General features: G+C 35.4%; 1 protein-coding gene across 3 annotated transcripts in view; it reads left to right on the plus strand.

Annotated features, from left to right (window-relative positions):
* The window catches only part of LOC121384778 (exportin-7-like), a 53,029-nt gene that overhangs the window by 4,452 nt on the left and 28,571 nt on the right, over positions 1–20,006 (plus strand). For 2 of the 3 annotated variants that reach the window (XM_041515355.1, XM_041515356.1), the window contains exons 2-14: positions 1,061–1,207; positions 2,101–2,194; positions 2,915–2,985; positions 3,985–4,080; positions 5,234–5,311; positions 5,655–5,804; positions 11,767–11,893; positions 15,795–15,868; positions 16,254–16,373; positions 17,623–17,769; positions 18,496–18,668; positions 19,376–19,433; positions 19,801–19,933. In XM_041515355.1, the coding sequence (XP_041371289.1) occupies positions 1,061–1,207; positions 2,101–2,194; positions 2,915–2,985; positions 3,985–4,080; positions 5,234–5,311; positions 5,655–5,804; positions 11,767–11,893; positions 15,795–15,868; positions 16,254–16,373; positions 17,623–17,769; positions 18,496–18,668; positions 19,376–19,433; positions 19,801–19,933 (1,468 nt within the window). The remainder of the gene's footprint in view (positions 1–1,060; positions 1,208–2,100; positions 2,195–2,914; positions 2,986–3,984; positions 4,081–5,233; positions 5,312–5,654; positions 5,805–11,766; positions 11,894–15,794; positions 15,869–16,253; positions 16,374–17,622; positions 17,770–18,495; positions 18,669–19,375; positions 19,434–19,800; positions 19,934–20,006) is intronic. The other variant, XM_041515357.1, reaches the window with a different exon arrangement.

The following is a 20,006-nucleotide window of genomic DNA, read 5'->3' on the forward strand; positions in this document are numbered from 1 at the left end:
ATTGACGGCACTTTTGTACCATCGGTGATGCTCCTGGCCTATGGCAATTTATATCTCAACGACGGCAGTTGTCATCGGTGCCATTGTTAAGTTCGAGCCCTGAAAGATCCTTTGCTACTAATGGAAATACATGTATGTAGCAGGTTTCCTCTCTAAGACTATATGTCAAAATTACTGAATGTTTGACATCCAATAGCCGGTGATTAATAATTCAATGTGCTTTAGTGGTGTCGTTAAAAAACCCCACTTTTTGGTTCTAAAACTAAAATGACACATTTCGATATGTGCGGTTCAAAATGCATGTGTTTGATTTTGCACATGGTAACATGCAGACTTCCAAGGGGAGCAGAAATAACACGCCTATTTAATTTACACTACTGACAATTTAATTTACACTACTGACAATTTAATTTACACTACTGACTATTTAATTTACACTACTGACAATTTAATTTACACGACTGACAATTTAATTTAGCACCAGAAAAAGTACTACATTTCATAAACAAAAAGGTTCTGTGGGGAAAAAACATGTTATTGAGTCACTAGATATAGAGTAAATCTGATTAGCAATTTGTGATTTGATGCACTAATTCACAACTCTACCATGGTGGTCATTCCTCTCATTTGTCTGAAAATTGGGATAATGATTGCTTTGTTTATGTAGCACTCGTGCAAAATCTCATTTTGCATAAGCTATTTTTCATTCATGCATTACATTTAGGACATTTACATGAATATAAAGGTTGCACCGAAAGTAAATGAGTTACTTGAATTTATTTTTTGCATAACCCATTTAGGAATTCATGTAACCCAATTCTTAATTCTCAGAGACCTGGGTTGTTTTGGCTATGGAATTCACTTGTGTGAAAATTACACAAATGGCTGTTTCGTTTACCCATTGCAAGTGAGGTCAATTTTTGCATGCCCCATTTTTTCTTTGAACATTATATATAGGATATTTAATGTGTTAACTTGCAATTTTTTTTTACACAACCGATAAATGGTTTCATTTAGACATTCATATATCATAATCTCTGTGTAATTTTTGTTTCCTCAGGAATTGTTACAGCTTGAAGAACTATGCAAACAACTATATGAAACCGCAGACAGTAACATTCGAACTGAAGCTGAGAAAGCGTTGGTAGCCTTTGCCAATTCTCCGGGATGTCTCAGCAAGTGTCAGCTTCTACTGGAGCGTGGAAATGTAGGTTCTCACTACACTAGCTGCTTGACGGACTAGAGAAGTTGAATTTGATTTAATATTGTGTAAAACATTGACAGAAGATATTAAATAATTATTATTATCTTGGAAGGAAGGAAAGGTTTTATTTAACTGCGCACTCAACACATTTTATTTACGGTTATATAGTGTTGGAATTATTATCTTGGAAAGGGAAGAAAGCCAAATTTAATTGACACCTTGAGCAACACAGTTTAAACTAGTTACAGCTCGTGATGTTCAAATTTTCTGCAGAGAGAAAAAATATACTACCGCCCCCAAAAAACTAAAACAAATTTTTGTAATGTACTTTCTCGTATACAGGGCAGTACATACCACAACCTTGATTAGCTGGAACATTACTAATATTCATTCGTATTATCATTATTTGAATGTCTGTTTTATACATCTAGATTACTTCAAAGCATTATTGTTGACAGACTTTCCAAAACCAAAATAGATCACAAGTGTCCCTACTAGGTGTTTATGGGTTTAAATTCTTTTACACTTGGACACTGTATTTCATATACAGTAAAAAAAATTAAACAGCAGTTTTCTTACTGTAATAATTCTAAAAAAAAAAAAAAAATTGTACATTAATTTCAAGATTTTAATGTACGTAATTTTACCCTTTGTACCCTCTGGCAGAAACCACGTTTGACAAAAATGATATAATTTATATTATTGATGATAGCCAGGGTTCGAGAAATCCACTAGTCCTCCGCCCAGGGTAGTGGAACTTTGGTCTGGGCTAGTGGCAATTATCAGCTGTATTACTATAATTACATGGGCACTAGCCAAAGCTTTTTTGAGGTCTGGTGACTTTATGAAACATTTGTCGAACACTTGTAGTGCAGGTTTACTTTCTTGTTTTCCAGTCTCCATATGCCCAGCTTTTGGCGGCGACTACACTTACGAAGCTTGTCACCCGCCCTAATCTCACTCTTCCACTAGAACAGAGGGTTGACATCAGTAAGTGCCTTCACTGTCTTCCATTACAGATGTGTCGTCATCTTTCTAATTCTTTTGATTATTCATATACAGTGTTAAAGCATATCGGTTAATGTAGCATGAATCACATTTAGGGACATGGTTAATTTTTTTTATCTTATATGCACACCACAAAAAATTGACCCACTTAAGAAGTTGTTTTTTAATATAATTTTTTTTTCCAACTTTGTCAATTTATTTTAACGATATTAATAATAAATCTTACACATGCCTACAGATGTCAACAGACTTGAAACTGTCAGTACTGTAAAATGAACACAAACAAATATTTGTCTCATTGCCATTGCATTAAAAAAATATATATCAATCATAAATTGTTTTTTAGGGATCGTAAAAGTATGGTTCATATTCAGAATGGATTTTGTTCTAATCTTTGAAAATGCTTATTGGAACAAATGATGGTTATTGTATGTTTGATAAAGTACAATTTTCACGAAGAACATGGAAGAAAAAACTTTGAGAAATTTCCAGAGTTATGAATTTCAGCTCTACGTGGAAAGTGTTGCTGGCCTTTTATGAAAACAACAGTAACCCCTACTTTTTAAGCATTGATTTTTTTTGTGAATTTGTTTATAAAAGATCATCTTTGGGTGCTATTTTGCCTCTTTTTTTTTTAGGAAACTCCAATGAAATGATTTAAAATATCTTATACAGTGTTAATAACTTATGATAATATTTCAGGAAATTATGTTCTCAACTATTTAGCCACACGACCTAAGCTAGTTCACTATGTGTCCCAAGCACTAGTTCAGGTGAGTTTTTATACTTTATTAATTTTTAAAAATGTATCCTAAATAAGCATCACCAATTAATAATTATATTAAGTTTTCTATCACAAATTGCTACATAAAACTAAATACAGAAAATGATATTGTAATCTTTATGTTTGTATGTATTACTAAATGAAGGAGTTCCTCTTCCCCCACAAAAAAACAACAAAAAAAACCTAATAATTTTATGTACCATTGTGTTCCATGTAAATTACTCATAATACAGATGTATAAAATACTTAGTGGGATGTGAACTTATAGTTCTTCCCACAGGGAGCGCACTTTTCTTGCACTGGTATTTGTACTACAGGTTATATATTTCTGAGCCGATTGTTTTCTACATTGCAATCAAAAATAGTTTGTTTTTTTGTTATTCCAAAACACTTATTTTTCCTCTTACATCAAATCAAACTGAAATTATTTACAAAAAACATTGTTGTAATATTTGTTTTAAATTATATATTGAAAATGTCTTAATTTAAATAATGTCATCTCAGTGTTTTGTCCTTAAGACAATTTCATTAGAAGGTGGCTGTTAATCAAATTATTGCATTTAAAAATAAATAAGATGTTATCCAAAAGAAACTGCTATCAGGGCTTCTAGATTATTGTAGCCCCACTCCCATGGCTAGTGATACTCAATGTTGGGCTAGTAAATAACTACTATTGCCATGCCCAAAGGCTAGTGAAAAAAAAAAAGAGTCAAATGCTGAAGTTAGGTCTATTTTGTAAATATATATGTATCCTACCCCCACCACCACAATCAAGTGTTAGTGTGTTTAAGCTCTATCTCCCTGTTTAGGGGTCATATTTGATTATTACTATCAATTAGTAAAATTATATTAAAGTAAAGTAGGGCTAGTGAATTTTTAACTGTGGCTAGTACATTTTTAAAATCACTGATCCCATGGCTAGTGGATTTTATAAAGATTCTAGAAGCCCTGTGCTATTAATGAATTTATTATTATTTTATTTTTGTAGCTGTTTGCAAGGATTACGAAACTTGGCTGGTTTGATATCAACAAGGATGACTATGTTTTCAGAGATGTGGTTATTGATGTGGGGAAGTTCATACAGGTAGTTATTGTGATGTAGCACCATTAGCCGGGACAATAGTTTTTGCTTACTGTCGTTTTGTTTGCATGTCTGTGACACAATTTTATGTTCACATGGGTCACTAATCAGTTACATGCTGATTCCATATGTTCTAAAATGAGCAGTCATAAACTTAGGCCTAAAACAAAATGTGTTTCCGGTTTCATCCTTGAACAAAATAGGATAGGTAGTTTGGAACTTTTTTTTATTAATTTTTATTTTATTTTATATATAAATCGAATCAAACCGAGAAACTGTCATCTGTTGAGGTGTTTCGAAGCTAGTTTACTGATTGCAAAAAATCTGAGATCATTATTTATTTTTTTTTTTTAATTTTGCTTGAAAATATTTCAAGGTTGCTAAAAAAAATTAGGGTAGGTTGGGAAACTGGAAACACATTATTTTTTTTTAGGCCTTAGAAACTACCAGAACATAACACCTGATGACGTCACTTTATATTGATACCTCATCTTATTGAGCATTTAATGATCAATAAAATTATCCGCGAACTTATTTGTGAACTGATGAAAGAACATAAATTGGTGTCTTATTGTGTGATTTTGTTTTTGAAATCTGATTGGGGTGAGACGTAGCCAAGTGGTAAAGCGCTCACTTGATGTGTGGTTGGTTTGGGATCGATCCCCGTCGTTGGGCCCATTGGGCTATTTCTCGCTTCAGCCAGTGCATTGCGAATGGTACATCAAAGGCCATGGTATGTGCTATCCTGTCTATGGGATGGTGCATATAAAAGATCCCTTGCTGCTAATCGAAAAGAGTAGCCCATGAATTGGGGACAGTGGGTTTCCTCCCTCAATATCTGTGTGGTCCTTAACCATATGTCCGATGCCATATAGCCGTAAATAAAATGTGTTGAGTGTGTCGTTAAATAAAACATTTCCTTCTTCCTTGAAATCTGATTAGATTAGGTCCAAGATATGGAAACTTCTACTTCTCACTACTAGTAGTAACTTGGCATCTTGAGCTGATGTTTGGCAAAAAAAAAAAAAACCCACCATTTCACTAGTTAGATTGGGGCCTGTAGAGGTGGTACAAAACAAGACTGAATGAGGATTTTGTGTATTCTATTATAGGTAATTTAGTCTGTGTGTAAAGAGTACCAATGTTCTGTTTTCAGAGTGGTTCCACTCAGCATGTTATGATAGGAGTTCAGTTGCTGTCTCAGCTCGTCTGTGAAATGAACCAAGTGAGTGAGGTAAGATTCTCAGTATTAATTCTTTTAACATAGCCCAGTGGTTAAATGCTCGTCTGATGCATGGTCGGTCCAGGTTTGATCCCCGTCAGTGGGCCGATTGGGCTATATCTTATTCCAGCCAGTGCGCCACGACTGGTATATCAATGGCCATGGCATGTGCTATCCTGTCTGGGATGGTGCATATAAAAGATCCCTTGCTACTAATGTGGAAAAAAGGTAGAGGTTTTCCTCTCTAAGACTGTCAGAATTACCAAATGTTTGACACCCAATAGCCAATTAATAAATCAGTGTGCTCTAGCAGTGTTTTTAAACAAAGCAAACTAACATTTAACTTTGATTGCAGGCTGAGGCGAGCCGATCTCTGGCGAAACACCGGAAGATTGCGTCTTCGTTCCGGGACACGCAGCTGTTTGAGATCTTCCAGCTGGCGTGCTCTTTGTTACGGCAGGCGGCAGGAAACCTCAAGAATCTAGACCTGAATGATGACAGTCAGGTGAGTTTGTATTTCTTCACGGTCCAGGATTTATCCAATATACTAGCCCTCCGTCTCGACTGGTACATTTTTGGTCTGGGCTAGTGGAAATTATCAACTGCTTTACTAATAATATATAATTAATTTATCAATATCAGGGTTTGTATGCATCCTGGAAAACCCTAGAAAGTGCTTAAATTTTATTTTCATCCTGGAAAGTGCTTAAAACCCCTGGAAAAATAAATTAGCCCCCTGGAAAGTCTTGGAATTTTAATATATATATAAAAAAAATTCATTTATTAATAATTATTTGGAAAATATATTTATAAATAATCGCGTTTGACATCTGGTTCCAAACTATATCCTTCACGCAACAGTAATTATAAGAGGTCAACTGCCAGTGGTCAACTGTTAAAAATATATACACAGTAAGAAGGTGTGGACATATATACACAACTTGTGATTGGTTGAATAAATTATGTAACTGTCAGCAGTCCTGTTTGTGAGTTCTAAACTACTGTCAAAGATAAACAATTCAGTAGATAGCTGTAACCAGCGCCTTCCAGTAGAACAAATACTCCTAAGGCTTCTATGTCTGCTGTGCTTCTGTGCAGCGAGACTCGTGCAAAAGTTGAGAACTTGCAGGGCTCACCCTGGATCAAAAATACCTGTAGCCAAAATATTAGCCAAATGGAATTTTTATTAGCCATAATAAAAATGCTTTAGCCAAATTTGTTTTACGCACTACTGTATAGAGTATTTATATATGAATATGAAAATGTATCTTTTTCAGCTAATTGTATACAAACTGGAATAAATGGGAATAACAAAACCTTAATGGGGTTAGGGGCAGTTAATATATTACTTCGAGTTTTTTCAGCGTGGGTGGGGTTGGGATGGGGTTAAGCAATATCTTCAGTCTGAAGCCAGTACCCCATACACCCACCCCCACTTCTAAGGCCTATGACATTAAATTAACAAACATACAGAAATGTGGGGGTGGGTGGATGTTTATGGATGGTGTTGTTTTTTCTTTCTTCCTTCCTTTTTTCCCAAATAAAAATTTGAGAGTGGGTTTTTTTCTTTTCTTTTTTTTTATATAGAACTCGTTATTTCTTTAAATAGCAATCTTTATGTTAGTTTGAATAACTTTTTTTTTCTTTTTTTTTTTAAGTGACCCATCAATTCCCCACCCCAAACGATTTCATAATTTGTGCCATATTGTTGCTGTTGATTTCATCGTCGTGTTAAATGCTTGTTGTGATTTCTGCTTACAAAATACCTCAGCTAAGAATGCCGACTTCACCACAGTATACTCCATTTTCCAACAACCCCCCCCCCCCCCCCCCAAAAAAAACCCCCAAAAAACCCAACAACAAATCCTTTAATAAAATTAAAATTTACTGGTCTGTTTAAAATCCAGCTAGCTTATTAAATGTCACCTCACAGTCTTACAAATTTATATCGAAAATTATCTAACAAATATGATTACTGTAAATATGATTACTGTAAACTAATTTTATTCAGTGTACATTTAACTGCAATTTGTATAATTTAAATACTGCATGTTCATTTCCGTTGATTGCGATCTGCATGTGTGCTCTCAACCATGGGTACGAAACTAACAAAGACAAAGGAATAAACAAAACTGCAGTTAGGTATTCATTGATGCGAACAACTATTGTTTTTCTACAAATTTACATCAAGATTTACTTTTGCGTAATCATATTGTTTAATGTCCGCAACGATGTCTCTTGACACGCGGGTGTCAGCTGACTCTGAAGCGTGACGTATATTCGCACCGAGAGCTGTCCTCAGTTCAGCCAACGAACGTTCTTCCTAACATTTGCAAACTATTTGATTGGTGTTTGTCGTGTCCATTTGGTTTAACATGAAGCGCACAAACCAGTCTAACAAACGTTTTGTTTTCGCTCGGTCTGGCTGAACTCAGACCTTGAGATGGCCTACATGTCTTTTGGCCCTGAACTGGCATGTGTATTCAGATTTACACGCATTGTCGGTCTGTTTTTATTACTTTGGTTCAAAGATTTTACAAATTAAAAATAACAAGTTACAGATCTTCCAGACATTGCTGTCATAGGCTAAATGTTGAATGCATGCCGTTAAAATTAATAACCGTGATTATTAAAATAAGCAAACATAAGGCCTACGCTGTATTCTGCATGACACCGTTTCTCGTTACCGGTTGCGAGATCGCTATTAGGCTAATTGAATATTTGGTAGTATTATTATGTTTGAGGTGTCGGATAGATTATGTATCCATTTGTTCACATCAGAAGACACTTGCAAATTTTATTAGCCATTTTTTGTAAAAATTAGCCAATGGCTAATTTGGCTACCGACAGCACGAGCCCCGACTTGTATTTGACACATATTCTTTTGATCTCCACTGAAGTCTTAGCTATTCAATACACAGCAAAACGGTATCCACATCTCAAGGCATGTCAATGAAGCGACCAATTAACTAAATAAACAACCATTTTATGGGTTAGTTTTGATTGCTTGTGATATAAAATGGTGGTAACAACGAGTCCACTTAAGAGATTATTTTTGTGCTATTAATGAGTACGGTGATTGACATTTAGTTACTCACGGAAACAGGTATAATTCCGGTAAATTTCGTATTTGAAACACGATGTCACTAATGAGTTTAAAATAATTATTAATGAAAATAAAACATGTTTATATGATTTATGTAATTTTGTCATTAGGTACTTTTTAAAAACCACAAATAAATAATGATTTAAAGTACGTGTACATGTACTCAAAAAACACTGACCTATAAACGTAATACCGTAAATGTATTAATTAATGTTTAGATGTTTTGTGACTTACAAATCTTTTTTTAATCTTTTAATTTTTTTATTTATTTATATATATATATTTTTAATGAAATAATAGATCTGGATAATACCGGTATTTAAACATTACTCCTTTTTTTCTTCTTCATAGTTTTGGGTAGAAGAGTGAGTTTTTTAATTTTAAAAAATCTGGATAATATAAATTAAACATAAAATTTTATTTATTTATTTACCCCAGTACATTGTTTATTTATGGATTGTTTATTTGTATGTGAATTACAAGTCTTTTTTAAAAAAAAGTTTTTTTTATCAGGGTTTTACATCTGATTAATTTGGGCACAACTGGTTTTTTGTCTGTTCTGAGCACTCTTAGATCTTGTTAATATAGTAATGTTAATAACAGCTGGTAAAGATGATGATGAAATGCATTTCAAGTTATATCAGTCAAATTAAGCTTAATATTTTAATGGTATTGAGGTGAAAAAAATATTTTTGAGGTTAGCATATAGCATGGTTTATATTCAATTCGGGCTTGCTTGTTTTGGGCATATATATTTTGGGCACAGTGTTTATCCTAAAAGCCCCATCTATATAAAGTTATACAATTCTGAATCTTGACCAAAAATAAATGGATTTTGACCCAAAATAATTGAATGCCTCCAAAAAATTTCAACAATGTGGTTAGATATGTATTATGGCTATGGAGTATTTTGCTGTAAGAGCACATGACAATATTTTTTCATTTATGTATTTTTACAACTTTAGCATCCATGTGATGTATCTAGATTAGGTGTAGCTTATGTTTGAGACATAACAACCACTGAATAAACAGTTTACTAGGGTGTCATCAAAAAAAAAATCCTTTCCAGGTAATGTATTAGACTCCTGGAATTTTTTTAAAATGAACCAAAATGGTGTTTAAGAGTTCTGGAAAATTAAAATGCTTTAAGTGTACAGGGCTAGAAATGAAAAAAAAAATCTACATGCACCAGGTGCATGCTGAAAAAACCTGTTACATGCACCATTAAAATTCTGCATGCACCAAAAATAAGGTAAATCCTGTTAACAGTGAGGAAAATACTATTTTAATTACCTTGATTACAGTGTTGATTATCATTTTCTTTTTAATTTAACTGTCTTAATTGTCACTATCAGTATCACTGTCTGACATCCATGCTGATCGATGGTTGCTTTGACGCGATTATTTCAAGTAACAAAAGTTTAAAGAATTAATTAATGACCCACGCGTGCGTCATGCAACTTCGTTTTTTTAAATTTTATACAAAGCTATTCGGAATTATTCGGCAATACCTATATTTATTTATTAACAGTACCGGAACGTTATACAACTGCGTTTATTACTGATTCTTGATCAAATTTGAAAATTTCACCCAACGTAAACGCCTTACAGAAATCTATAATAGGCTTATTACAAAAACGTACGAATATTTGTGTTTTGTATTAAGCAAGTTTTCAACTTTTTTAACTCGATAAGATCTGTTGGTATAATATAAATTAGCCTACGGAATTCGACGAGAAGTTGCGATTGAAATAATCACTGGCTGACTTCGAGTCAATTACGCGAGTAACGCACCTGCACGTTCGCAATCATCTGATCAAGTGCCCATATTTGAGGTCGAAAATGTTCACTTTGTAGTGATCACAGATCTGGCAGAGTTCAATTCGTCAGTGACGACAACTGTGTTATGCGTGTGGATACCCCAAAGTCTTGTCTCGACCACCTTCCCTAATACCGTTCACGGATATAACCAAGATATTGCAGGCAATTTTCGCAAATATATTTCACAGAAATGACCGAAAGGGCGCCATTATTGTAAGTAGGATTATGAGATACAAAATGGATGCGCCCATAAGATAAAAAGTTATCATTTTCATGTGGCGAACAGATTATGAAATGCATACGCAAAATTCAACGACTTGAGTCTGAATCTGGTAGACACTAGTATACGCAATACACAGTACTTGAAAAATATTAGCGTGCACCCAGTTTTAAAAGTTACATGCACATGCAAAAATCAGCATGCACCGGTGCATATACTAACACTGCATTTCGAGCCCTGGTGTATGAACCCTGAACATGCTCTAGTGGTGTTGCTAAACAAACCAAAGTTTAACTTTGCTAATAATATATATAGGGCACTAGCCAAAGCTTCTGTGAGAGCTAGTGACGATCTCATACATTTGTCAAACAATGCTAAGTTTACCTTTTTCGTGTAGCTAGTAGTATACCAAATAGCAGCACACCAGGTCAAAGTTAATTTTTTGTGATATACTTTAAGGGCCAGAGGTTGTCGTATTTATATCCATTGCATATAATTTTCGTTGAAACACAGTGCTTAGCCACATGCTACTATTATTTTCTATGAGATTTGATTTGGTGGTATGTATACACCCTTTAATGTTTGGTTAACATTGTGTGCTTTTATGTTGACCCATGTTCTTGAGAATACAGAAGGCTGAAAATAGCAGTATCCCACAAAATCTCACTGGGTCAGAGTTTGAAAGGTCTCCAGGGCTTCTAGAATTTGTATAAAATCCACTAGCCATGGGATCAGTGATTTTAAAAATTTACTAGCCACAATTAAAAATTCACTAGCCCTACTTTAAGTTAATACAGTTTTACTAAATAATAGTAATGATCAGATATGTCACCTAAAGAGGGAGATAGAGCTTAAAAACACTAACATTAGGGTGTTGTGGTGGGGGAAGGCTATTCATATTTACAAAATAGACTTAAACTGCAACATTTGACTCTTCTTTATTTTTTCACTAGCCGTCGGGCATGACAATAGTTATTTACTAGCCCAACATTGAATATCACTAGCCATGAAGTGGGGCTACCATAATCTATAAGCCCTGGTCTCATACTTTAAAAATTTGATACTGCCATGCCTACCATTGGTGAGATATATGACAAAACACTGAGGTTTTTCTTGCCATTAAATATCAAATGTAATTTGATTTGACCTACATGTAATATCAGTGTTATCAGTATTATATGCAAAACAGCAACATTGCCACTTATGTTTTGCCATTTAATTTAAAGATTCAGTGAAAGGATGTATATTTTTAAAATGCCGTCACAACACACCAAATGTTTGTCCTATGCCACTTGTTTTATTTTCTTTTTCTTTTTACAGCATGGCCTTCTGTCGCATTCTCTGAGGCTTGCTCAAAATTGTTTGACATTTGATTTCATTGGAACGTCGACGGATGAGTCCTCGGATGACCTGTGCACTGTACAGATTCCCACCAGCTGGAGATCAGGTGGGCATGTTTATAGTTAGTCCAGTCTTCAGTTGGGTATGGGAACAGCCTTTTTTTTTGGTACAAAAATAACCTGTAACTGTACCAGAATTGATATATGTCGAGAGGGGCTGGAGGCACAGTAATTAATGTGTACTTGGTGGGTTACCAGTCATTTTGTACCCGTGTGTAGTTAAAGGGAAATTTTATTTTACTAGTCTGGGGTGGGAATTCTCCTCATATCAACTATTTTCCTCTCATGGAACATTGTGTTTCCTCGCATTTAATCGTCCTTTCCTCCAAAATGTGTCAGATGGCACAAATTTTAACCTAGGATTTCAAGAATTTCCGGGACCCCTCTAGATTTCCTCTTTTTTATAGTTCACCAATTCCCACCCCTGACTAGTAAATAAATCTTGTTTAAAATTGCCTCTTGTCCACTCCCAAGTTGACCATTCTGGGAACATTTGATATTTTTTTTAAAAGGGCTCAAACGTAAGCATTTGTTACCCATGGCATTTTTAAAAATGTTGCTGTGGGTGAAATGGCACACTGACAACAATTTTGAGCATGCTTATGGCAGTTATGTTTTTAAGTTATTCTTGTAGCAAATAAATATGACTGAAAGGTTATTTTGTTGCATGTAGACATATTTCAATTGTACAAATGTTAAATACTGACAGATAATGTACACCAGATATATTTATTTTGCTGTCATTGAGGAGTTTTACCAACAGAAGTAATTTTTATCCCACGGTACAAAAGTGCTGTTTATAATGTTACCGACACACGCCAATATATATCATTAAGTGCGAGCCCTTTTGTAATGTAACTAATGCCTGACTTTTGGTCTCGATGAAATGGCAGTGTCTTCTGTGAGATCTACTAATTCAAAGAAAGAAGTTTTATTTAACAGTGCACTCAGCACATTTTAATTTATGGTTTTATAGCACTGGATATATGACTAAAGACCACATAAATAATTACTAATTTAGAGAGGAATCCTGCTGCTGCTGCCGCCACTCTTTGTTTTATTAGTAGCAAGAGATCTTTTATATGCACCATCCTATACAGGGCTAAAAATTTGCGCGAATCTCCAAATCCAGTTCACTCCAGTATTCGCGCAATCATAAAACATCCGAATCTATTTGGATTCGCGTGAAATATTTCCACAAATTTATTAAATTGAATAATCGGTGAGAAAATGTTACAGAATTAAAAAAAAGAAAAGAAAAAAAAGTCTGCTTATCAAGATTCAGTTTAAAGTGTAGCATACATTCGAATCTGTGCATGTTCGAAACATAGAGGTTTATCGAGAATAGTCTGGCCTGGAGCCAAACAGTGGTTGGTCCATTTATATGAACCAAACTGCCAACGAAGAGAACCGAAAGGAACATGTTTGTTCAGTTCATACATAGTAACAATAGACAGTAGTGCCACTTTTAGTAATACATCAAACATGTCTAGTTATCGCTGATATTATGTTCCTAACCTTGAATTACCTGCTCTTTTTAATCAATAATTTTTATTGTCGGTAGCGGAAATGTACTTCAGTAATAGCCATACAAACATTGAACCAATGCGCAAAATACATCGGCAAAAGTATCCCATGCTCTGTTTACGAATAAGCAATCTTTGAAAAGTAACCTTGCCTGCGTTCAGCCAGACCGAGCGGAAAAACGTCGCTAGACTGGTTTATGCACTTCACAGTAAACCAAATGGGCAAGTTGGGAACCAATCAATTAGTTCGCAACCGTTAGCCAAACATTTGCTGGCAGAACTTGGGGCTGGTAAGACACCTAAAAACAACTTGACTGCAAAGAGAAAATGGAACAAACAACTAAACAAACTGGTAGTAAAAAAAAAAAATTGTTTTAAACTTGTATACACTGTTACTGACAAATTGGTTATTCTGTCCAGTCAATAGTAAGGGTTGTTTTATATATACTAATCCATATACAGTTAGTAGCATATGACACATAAGTCTATATACTAACAGTGTTGATAAAATACTCAGAAAATGTTTAGAATTGGAGGATTCGTGTGGACTGCATGTCTTGAACTTAAGAATTTATTACCCACAGCAATTAAAAAAACAAATTACCACCGACGGCAGTTTTGAGTATGCCGATGGCAATTTTTTAAAACTGACTTTTCAGCAATTAAACTTGACTCCAGGTTATTCTATATGTACATGTAGTCATATTTCTTCAATTTATGTCAATAAACTTCAATAAACAAGAATTTATTATAAATGGAATCATGGACTACTAGCATACGCTAACATTTAACGGAAACTGGTGTTTCTGAGACAAGTTGCCCACGTTTTCGGTGAATATGACATGAAAATTGTTCTATGGATGACATTAAATTGTATACAGTGTTCTTGCTGGGTGAAAATTAAAGGAGGATGGTCCAGCGTCCCCCACCCCCACCCCACCATTTAAAAAAACAAAAAACCCCAATACAACAACAAATAAAAAAAACTGAAAAGCAAAAAAATAAAATTAAAAAGGCACCATATATCGTTGTATGTTGGTCGGCTTTGTGGAAATGCCTATCCCTTATTTTGCCACTTGGTATCTGGTACTGAAAAGTTGGTATGATGTACAAGCTGCCTTATTTTTTGTGCACTGTTAGTTAAAATATATACTACTCAAAAGAATTTAAGGGTCAGACGATATTTTCGACATTATTTTCTGAATGTCAATTATATTAGCTAGACCATAATGTCACGCATGGTATTGTTCCATTTTGACGAAAGTGGGTCTAAGCAACCCATAAATGAATTAAAATCCACTGTCATTGACACTGTCGACTAGTTCTAATGGCGAAAACATGCTTACATTTGCATGTAAATTAGGGCGAAAGCGAAAGGTCTGCTAAGTGCCCATAACTTGCTTTTTCACAAAGCGCTTCATTTGCACGTGTATTCCATGTTCCCAATGCTGAATTTCCGTATAATTGGAGCTTGCGTTCGTGTACGGTGCACACTCCAAATTCGACAATGCAGATTCAACAATGGTACGACTTCAACTGACTATCGAAGATCGAGGAAGGGCTATTACTTGGCTTCTGGATGGCAATACGCAAAGAAATGTTGCTCTGAGACTTGGTGTCAGTCAGAGTGTCGTTGGGCGACTGTGGCAACGGTACCAAGCAACGAATTCTGTTCGCAGTTGTCCACGTTCGGGAAGACCCCGAAGCACTACAAATAGAGAGGACCGCTACATCACCAATATGGCTCTACGTCAACGCACAACCACTGCACGCCGACTACATGACAATCTGCGGACTGCGACTGGAACTCGAGTGTCTGATCAAACCATATGCAATCGTCTGAGAGCCAATAATCTACGCTGCCGTTGCCAGGCTGTTCGACAATATGTTGATTATGGTCTTTAGAGGTGAAGGCACGGCTATTGGGGGTGGCAGGGGGCCGTTGTATACAATAAAGAATCATGGATATCAGACAGGGAAACATCTTTTACAACAGGGAAAATTCAGGGAAAATACAGGGAATTTTAATTTGAAAATTCTGTAGGTACCCTGACATCGGTGGGGAGCTTTACTGACGGCAGTAATTTTTATTCGGCGGTACAAAAGTGCCATCAGTGATGCCCCCAACCGACGGCAGTTTATATGTCAACCAACAGCAATTGCCGCTGTTAAGTTCGAGCCCTGGGACTACTTCCATAGGAATATACATGGATTCTCGTGAAAAAAGCCGAATGTTTATCCCTGCTATAGACAGGATAGCACATTCCACGGCCTTTGATAAACTAGTTATGGAGCACTTGTTGATTGACCGCACATCGGACAAGCACTTTACTACTGGACTACATCCAGTGCCTCTACTAATGGTGACAGAAACATCCATTAGTTTGACTGTTTCTTAATATTTTGTCTATTTGTTTTTCAGCTTTCCTCGATTTCAGCACTCTCAAGCTCTTTTTTGATTTGTATAAAGGTCTTCCTACAACACTATCCCCCATGGTAAGTTGCAGACATTTTTTAATCTTTAAAAAAAAACCCCATTAAAAAGCAAAATGGAATGCAACTAAAGAAGAAATTTCAATCCAGTCAACTACATGTAGTTTATCCATTTATGTTAATTGATATGTCTCTTAGGTTTTATGATCTTAATATGTTGTAGTGTTTCTTAATAGATTAATTGAAGGATTAACTTGCTTAATATGCTTTTGTTTTGTTGATTAGCTGGGAGAAAAAAAAGAATAATTCGGCCCAATGCCTCTTATTATTTGCACCGAAATTCTGACTAATGAACATCACTAGATTAAGATATTCACTGTATTTACAGATTTTAACATAGCTAAAAATAATTATTTTATGTTGTTGATTTTCTTCCTCCTTTTTTTAGGCTCTTTCGTGTCTTGTACAAATAGCATCTGTACGGCGATCACTTTTTAACAACACAGAGAGAGCAAAATTTTTGAACAGTTTGGTCACAGGTGTTCGAACCATCTTGGACAATCCACAGGTAAGCTTGACTCCTTAGTTTGTTTCAGTGAATTAGGTTCTATATTTGCATTTTTTTTTATTAGTGTGTACAATTATAGGTGATACAGTTATCTGTCAAACACAAACTACCAGGCCAAATGACTGGTAACAATTGAATAATAAAGACAGTGTTACGGAATAAAAGGCTGTTGGTGTGGGGTTTTTTTATGTGACTACTTTCAGTTGACTAGATACAGCAAAATCACTCACTCAGTCATACAAATACATATATGGAACCATTCTCAGCGTTACAACATATAGTGTGGAAACATAAATCACCATTTTACACTTTTTTTTATCCAAGTCACAAGAGTTGAAGCAACCACTATACTCTATCTGTTCAAACAATAACATAACATATTGGTCCGTCTAGGATTGATCTCCGCCGGTAGCCCATTCGGCTATTTTTTGTTCTATCCAGTACACCATGATTGGTATATCAAAGGCTGTGGTATGTGCTATCCTGTCTATGGGATGATGCATACAAAAGACCCCTTGCTACTAATCGAAAAATGTAGCAGGTTTTCTCTCTTAAGACTATATATGTCAAACTTACCACATGTTTGACATCCAATAGCCAATGATTAATATGTCAATGTGCTCTAGTGGGGTGGTTAAACAAAACAAACTTTCTACTTTCATACTGTGAATCCCTGGATTAATGTCAAACTGTATGTTTTTATTGTACCTTTGGGTTGGGGTGGGTGGGTAGGAGGTGTTTGACATCTCTGAATAGCCAATTGATTAATGTCAATGTGCTCTAGTTTTTTAGGCTGCTTCCGCTATTCACATTTTACAAAGGCTTTCTACTTTCCCATACCCATAAAAAGTAAAGTAAAGTTGGAGTTAATGACGCCGCTAGAGCACACTCTGTTTGTTATTTATTGGCTACATCAAACATATGGTCTTTGGGTTGGGGAGGAAACCCGCCGTCGTAGGTAGGCTACTCTTTTTAAATTGCATTGTCCTCTTTCCTTTGCGCTTATCTCAGGATAGAAAACCACGGCCTTTTCTCTTGTTATGGATCCTGTTCTGAGTGCAAAATGATCTGAAAAATCCTTCGACTGGGATCAACCTGTTCTAGTGTCCTGTTTTTAGGCTGCTGGCCTGCCACATTTTTATTACCAGGCTTTTGTGCCGGTCCCATTGCCTAATAATGCTGGGGTGTCATTAAACATTCATTCCCATTGCCTAATAAACATGTTTCTATGTCATCTTTTTTTTTCCAGAGTTTGTCCGACCCCAGCAATTACCATGAATTCTGTAGATTGTTAGCCCGGTTGAAGTCCAATTACCAGCTAGGAGAGCTTGTCAAAGTTGATAATTATCCAGAAATTATTAAACTAATAGCAGAATTCACAGTTACAAGTTTGCAGGTATTTTATTTCTGTAGGCTTTGTTTTGTTTTAATCCTTTCCTATACTCTTTTTAGCAGCTATTTTACAGTGCAGTACTAGTCCAACTTTGAAAAATGTCCTTCCATTTTTTGCAAATGGCAGATAAAGGACATGAACTGGTTTCAGAATGAAAAGTGTAATGGGAAGTAACTCATTGGACCAACTAGTTATTCTGCTCTATGGGACTCGATTGAAAGTTGTGTGGGGATGTAGACTGCACGTCCACACAGTATTATCAGACTTGGACTGAGGACATACATCCATTCTACAGTGCAGTAAAAAAAATAGCTAAAATTAAAACATGTTTTGTTTTCTTCAAGATTTTTTTAATGATTGCTGACTTCAAAAAAAACTCCAAAAAACCCCCAAACCTCAAAACAATAAATGCTCCTACTGAAATTTGGTTTGAAGTAAATATTTCTGAAATATTGTTAACAATTCATCTACCTGTTGGATTTGGCACTTGATAGCTTAAAACCCCTAAAAGTTATGTTACTATGTTTCTTTTTCTCCCACAAGTTAATTACAATAATTATTTTTTAAATAAATTTTTTTGATGACTCCTCAGTAAACAAATTTGAGTGTTTGTAATACTCTAGTGTCTCTTCTAGAGTGGAACATTATGTCGTTTTAGATGAGCACAGTGTGTTCTTCACATAGTACTGACACGGTGCTATTGTTGACGTGTTTTAATGTTTCTTGTAGATGTGGCAGTTCGCCCCAAACAGTGTGCACTACCTCCTGAGTCTGTGGCAGCGTATGGTTGCATCTGTGCCGTACGTGAAAGCGTCCGAGCCTCACTTGCTGGAAACCTACACACCAGAGGTTACCAAGGCTTTTGTTACTTCAAGACTGGAGTCTGTTCATGTTGTTATAAGGTAGGCATTTGAAGAAAAAAAAAAAAGAATATTTCTTTTAGCAGCACATTTAAGACTGCTTATTTAAAAAGCTGTGCAACATTTGGAGCTGAGGTAAGATGTGGCCTTGTGATAAAGCATTCATCTGATATATGTGATAGTATCTAAGATCAATCCCTGTTGGTAGACCCTTTAGACTGTTTCTTGTTTCAGCCAGTGCTCCACAACTGGTATAACAAAGGCCTTGGTTTCTACTATTATGTTTGTGGGATGGTGCTAATCACAAATAATGGCCCATGGAGTTGGAGCAGTACTTCCCTCTCATTATCTTTGTAGTCCATAACCATATGTTCATCACCATTAAACATTAAAATGTGCGGAGTGCATCATTGGATAAAACATTTCTTCCTCCCTTCCTTTCATGGCCAATCCGGAAAGAATGATAACATGCCTATTCAGGGAATATTTTGTTAAGCATCGGTTGCTAATTGACTGAAAATTAAAAATTCAGAATTTTTGTAGCAATCTTTGAAAATAGCAAATCATGAGGCGATACAGAATAAAATGTTCCCTCCTATATGGATGGAGGACTAGCATCTTTAAATTACATTCCTTTCCAGCAGTTTCTTCTTGCATGAGGTATGGGGAATGTGCTTCAAGAGTACTTTGACATTATGTTTGGTTGTTTACATCAGTATGAACCCCAACTGTTATTTTTTCCTTTATAGAGATGGAATAGAAGATCCGCTTGATGATCATGGGATGATCTCTCAGCAGCTAGATCAAGTATGTACGAGTGCAGGACACAATGTTTTGTATGAACTGTTCCGTTCGCATGTCAGTAATACAGCTTTAAATTTAATCGGTTGTGTGATGGACAGTACAGTTCTAAAAACTTGCAAACTTGAGTATCATTGGAACTTTATTCATGTATTTTTAGTTTTGTTTATAAACATAATTATGTGACCTGATGGAAAGCGAATATTAAAAATAGTTTTAGAACATATGGCGGAGTTCGTAGTAACATTCTGTTTATTCAAGATGGTGCATAATTTTTCATAATTTTTTTTTTTTAATCAAGATAATTTTTATCTCTTACATTTTGTGTAGAGAACATTTCTTGTGTGTTTTAAATGGAACCTGTTTGTTACAGTTGTCAACGATAGGTCGGTGTGAGTATGAAAAGACGTGTGCATTGCTTGTACAGATGTTTGACGAGTCGGCGCAGCGATACCAGGAGCTTGTTTCTTCTGCTGGACCAAGTGTTGATCTAGCCATTCAAGAAGGTATGTAGTTGGGAAGGCTGTCTATTATTGAAAATGAGCCATGAAAATTTCCACGTTTTACAGTTAATACTTT

This window comes from Gigantopelta aegis, chromosome 10 (assembly GCF_016097555.1).
Source record: "Gigantopelta aegis isolate Gae_Host chromosome 10, Gae_host_genome, whole genome shotgun sequence".
Taxonomy (NCBI): Eukaryota; Metazoa; Mollusca; class Gastropoda; order Neomphalida; family Peltospiridae; genus Gigantopelta; species Gigantopelta aegis.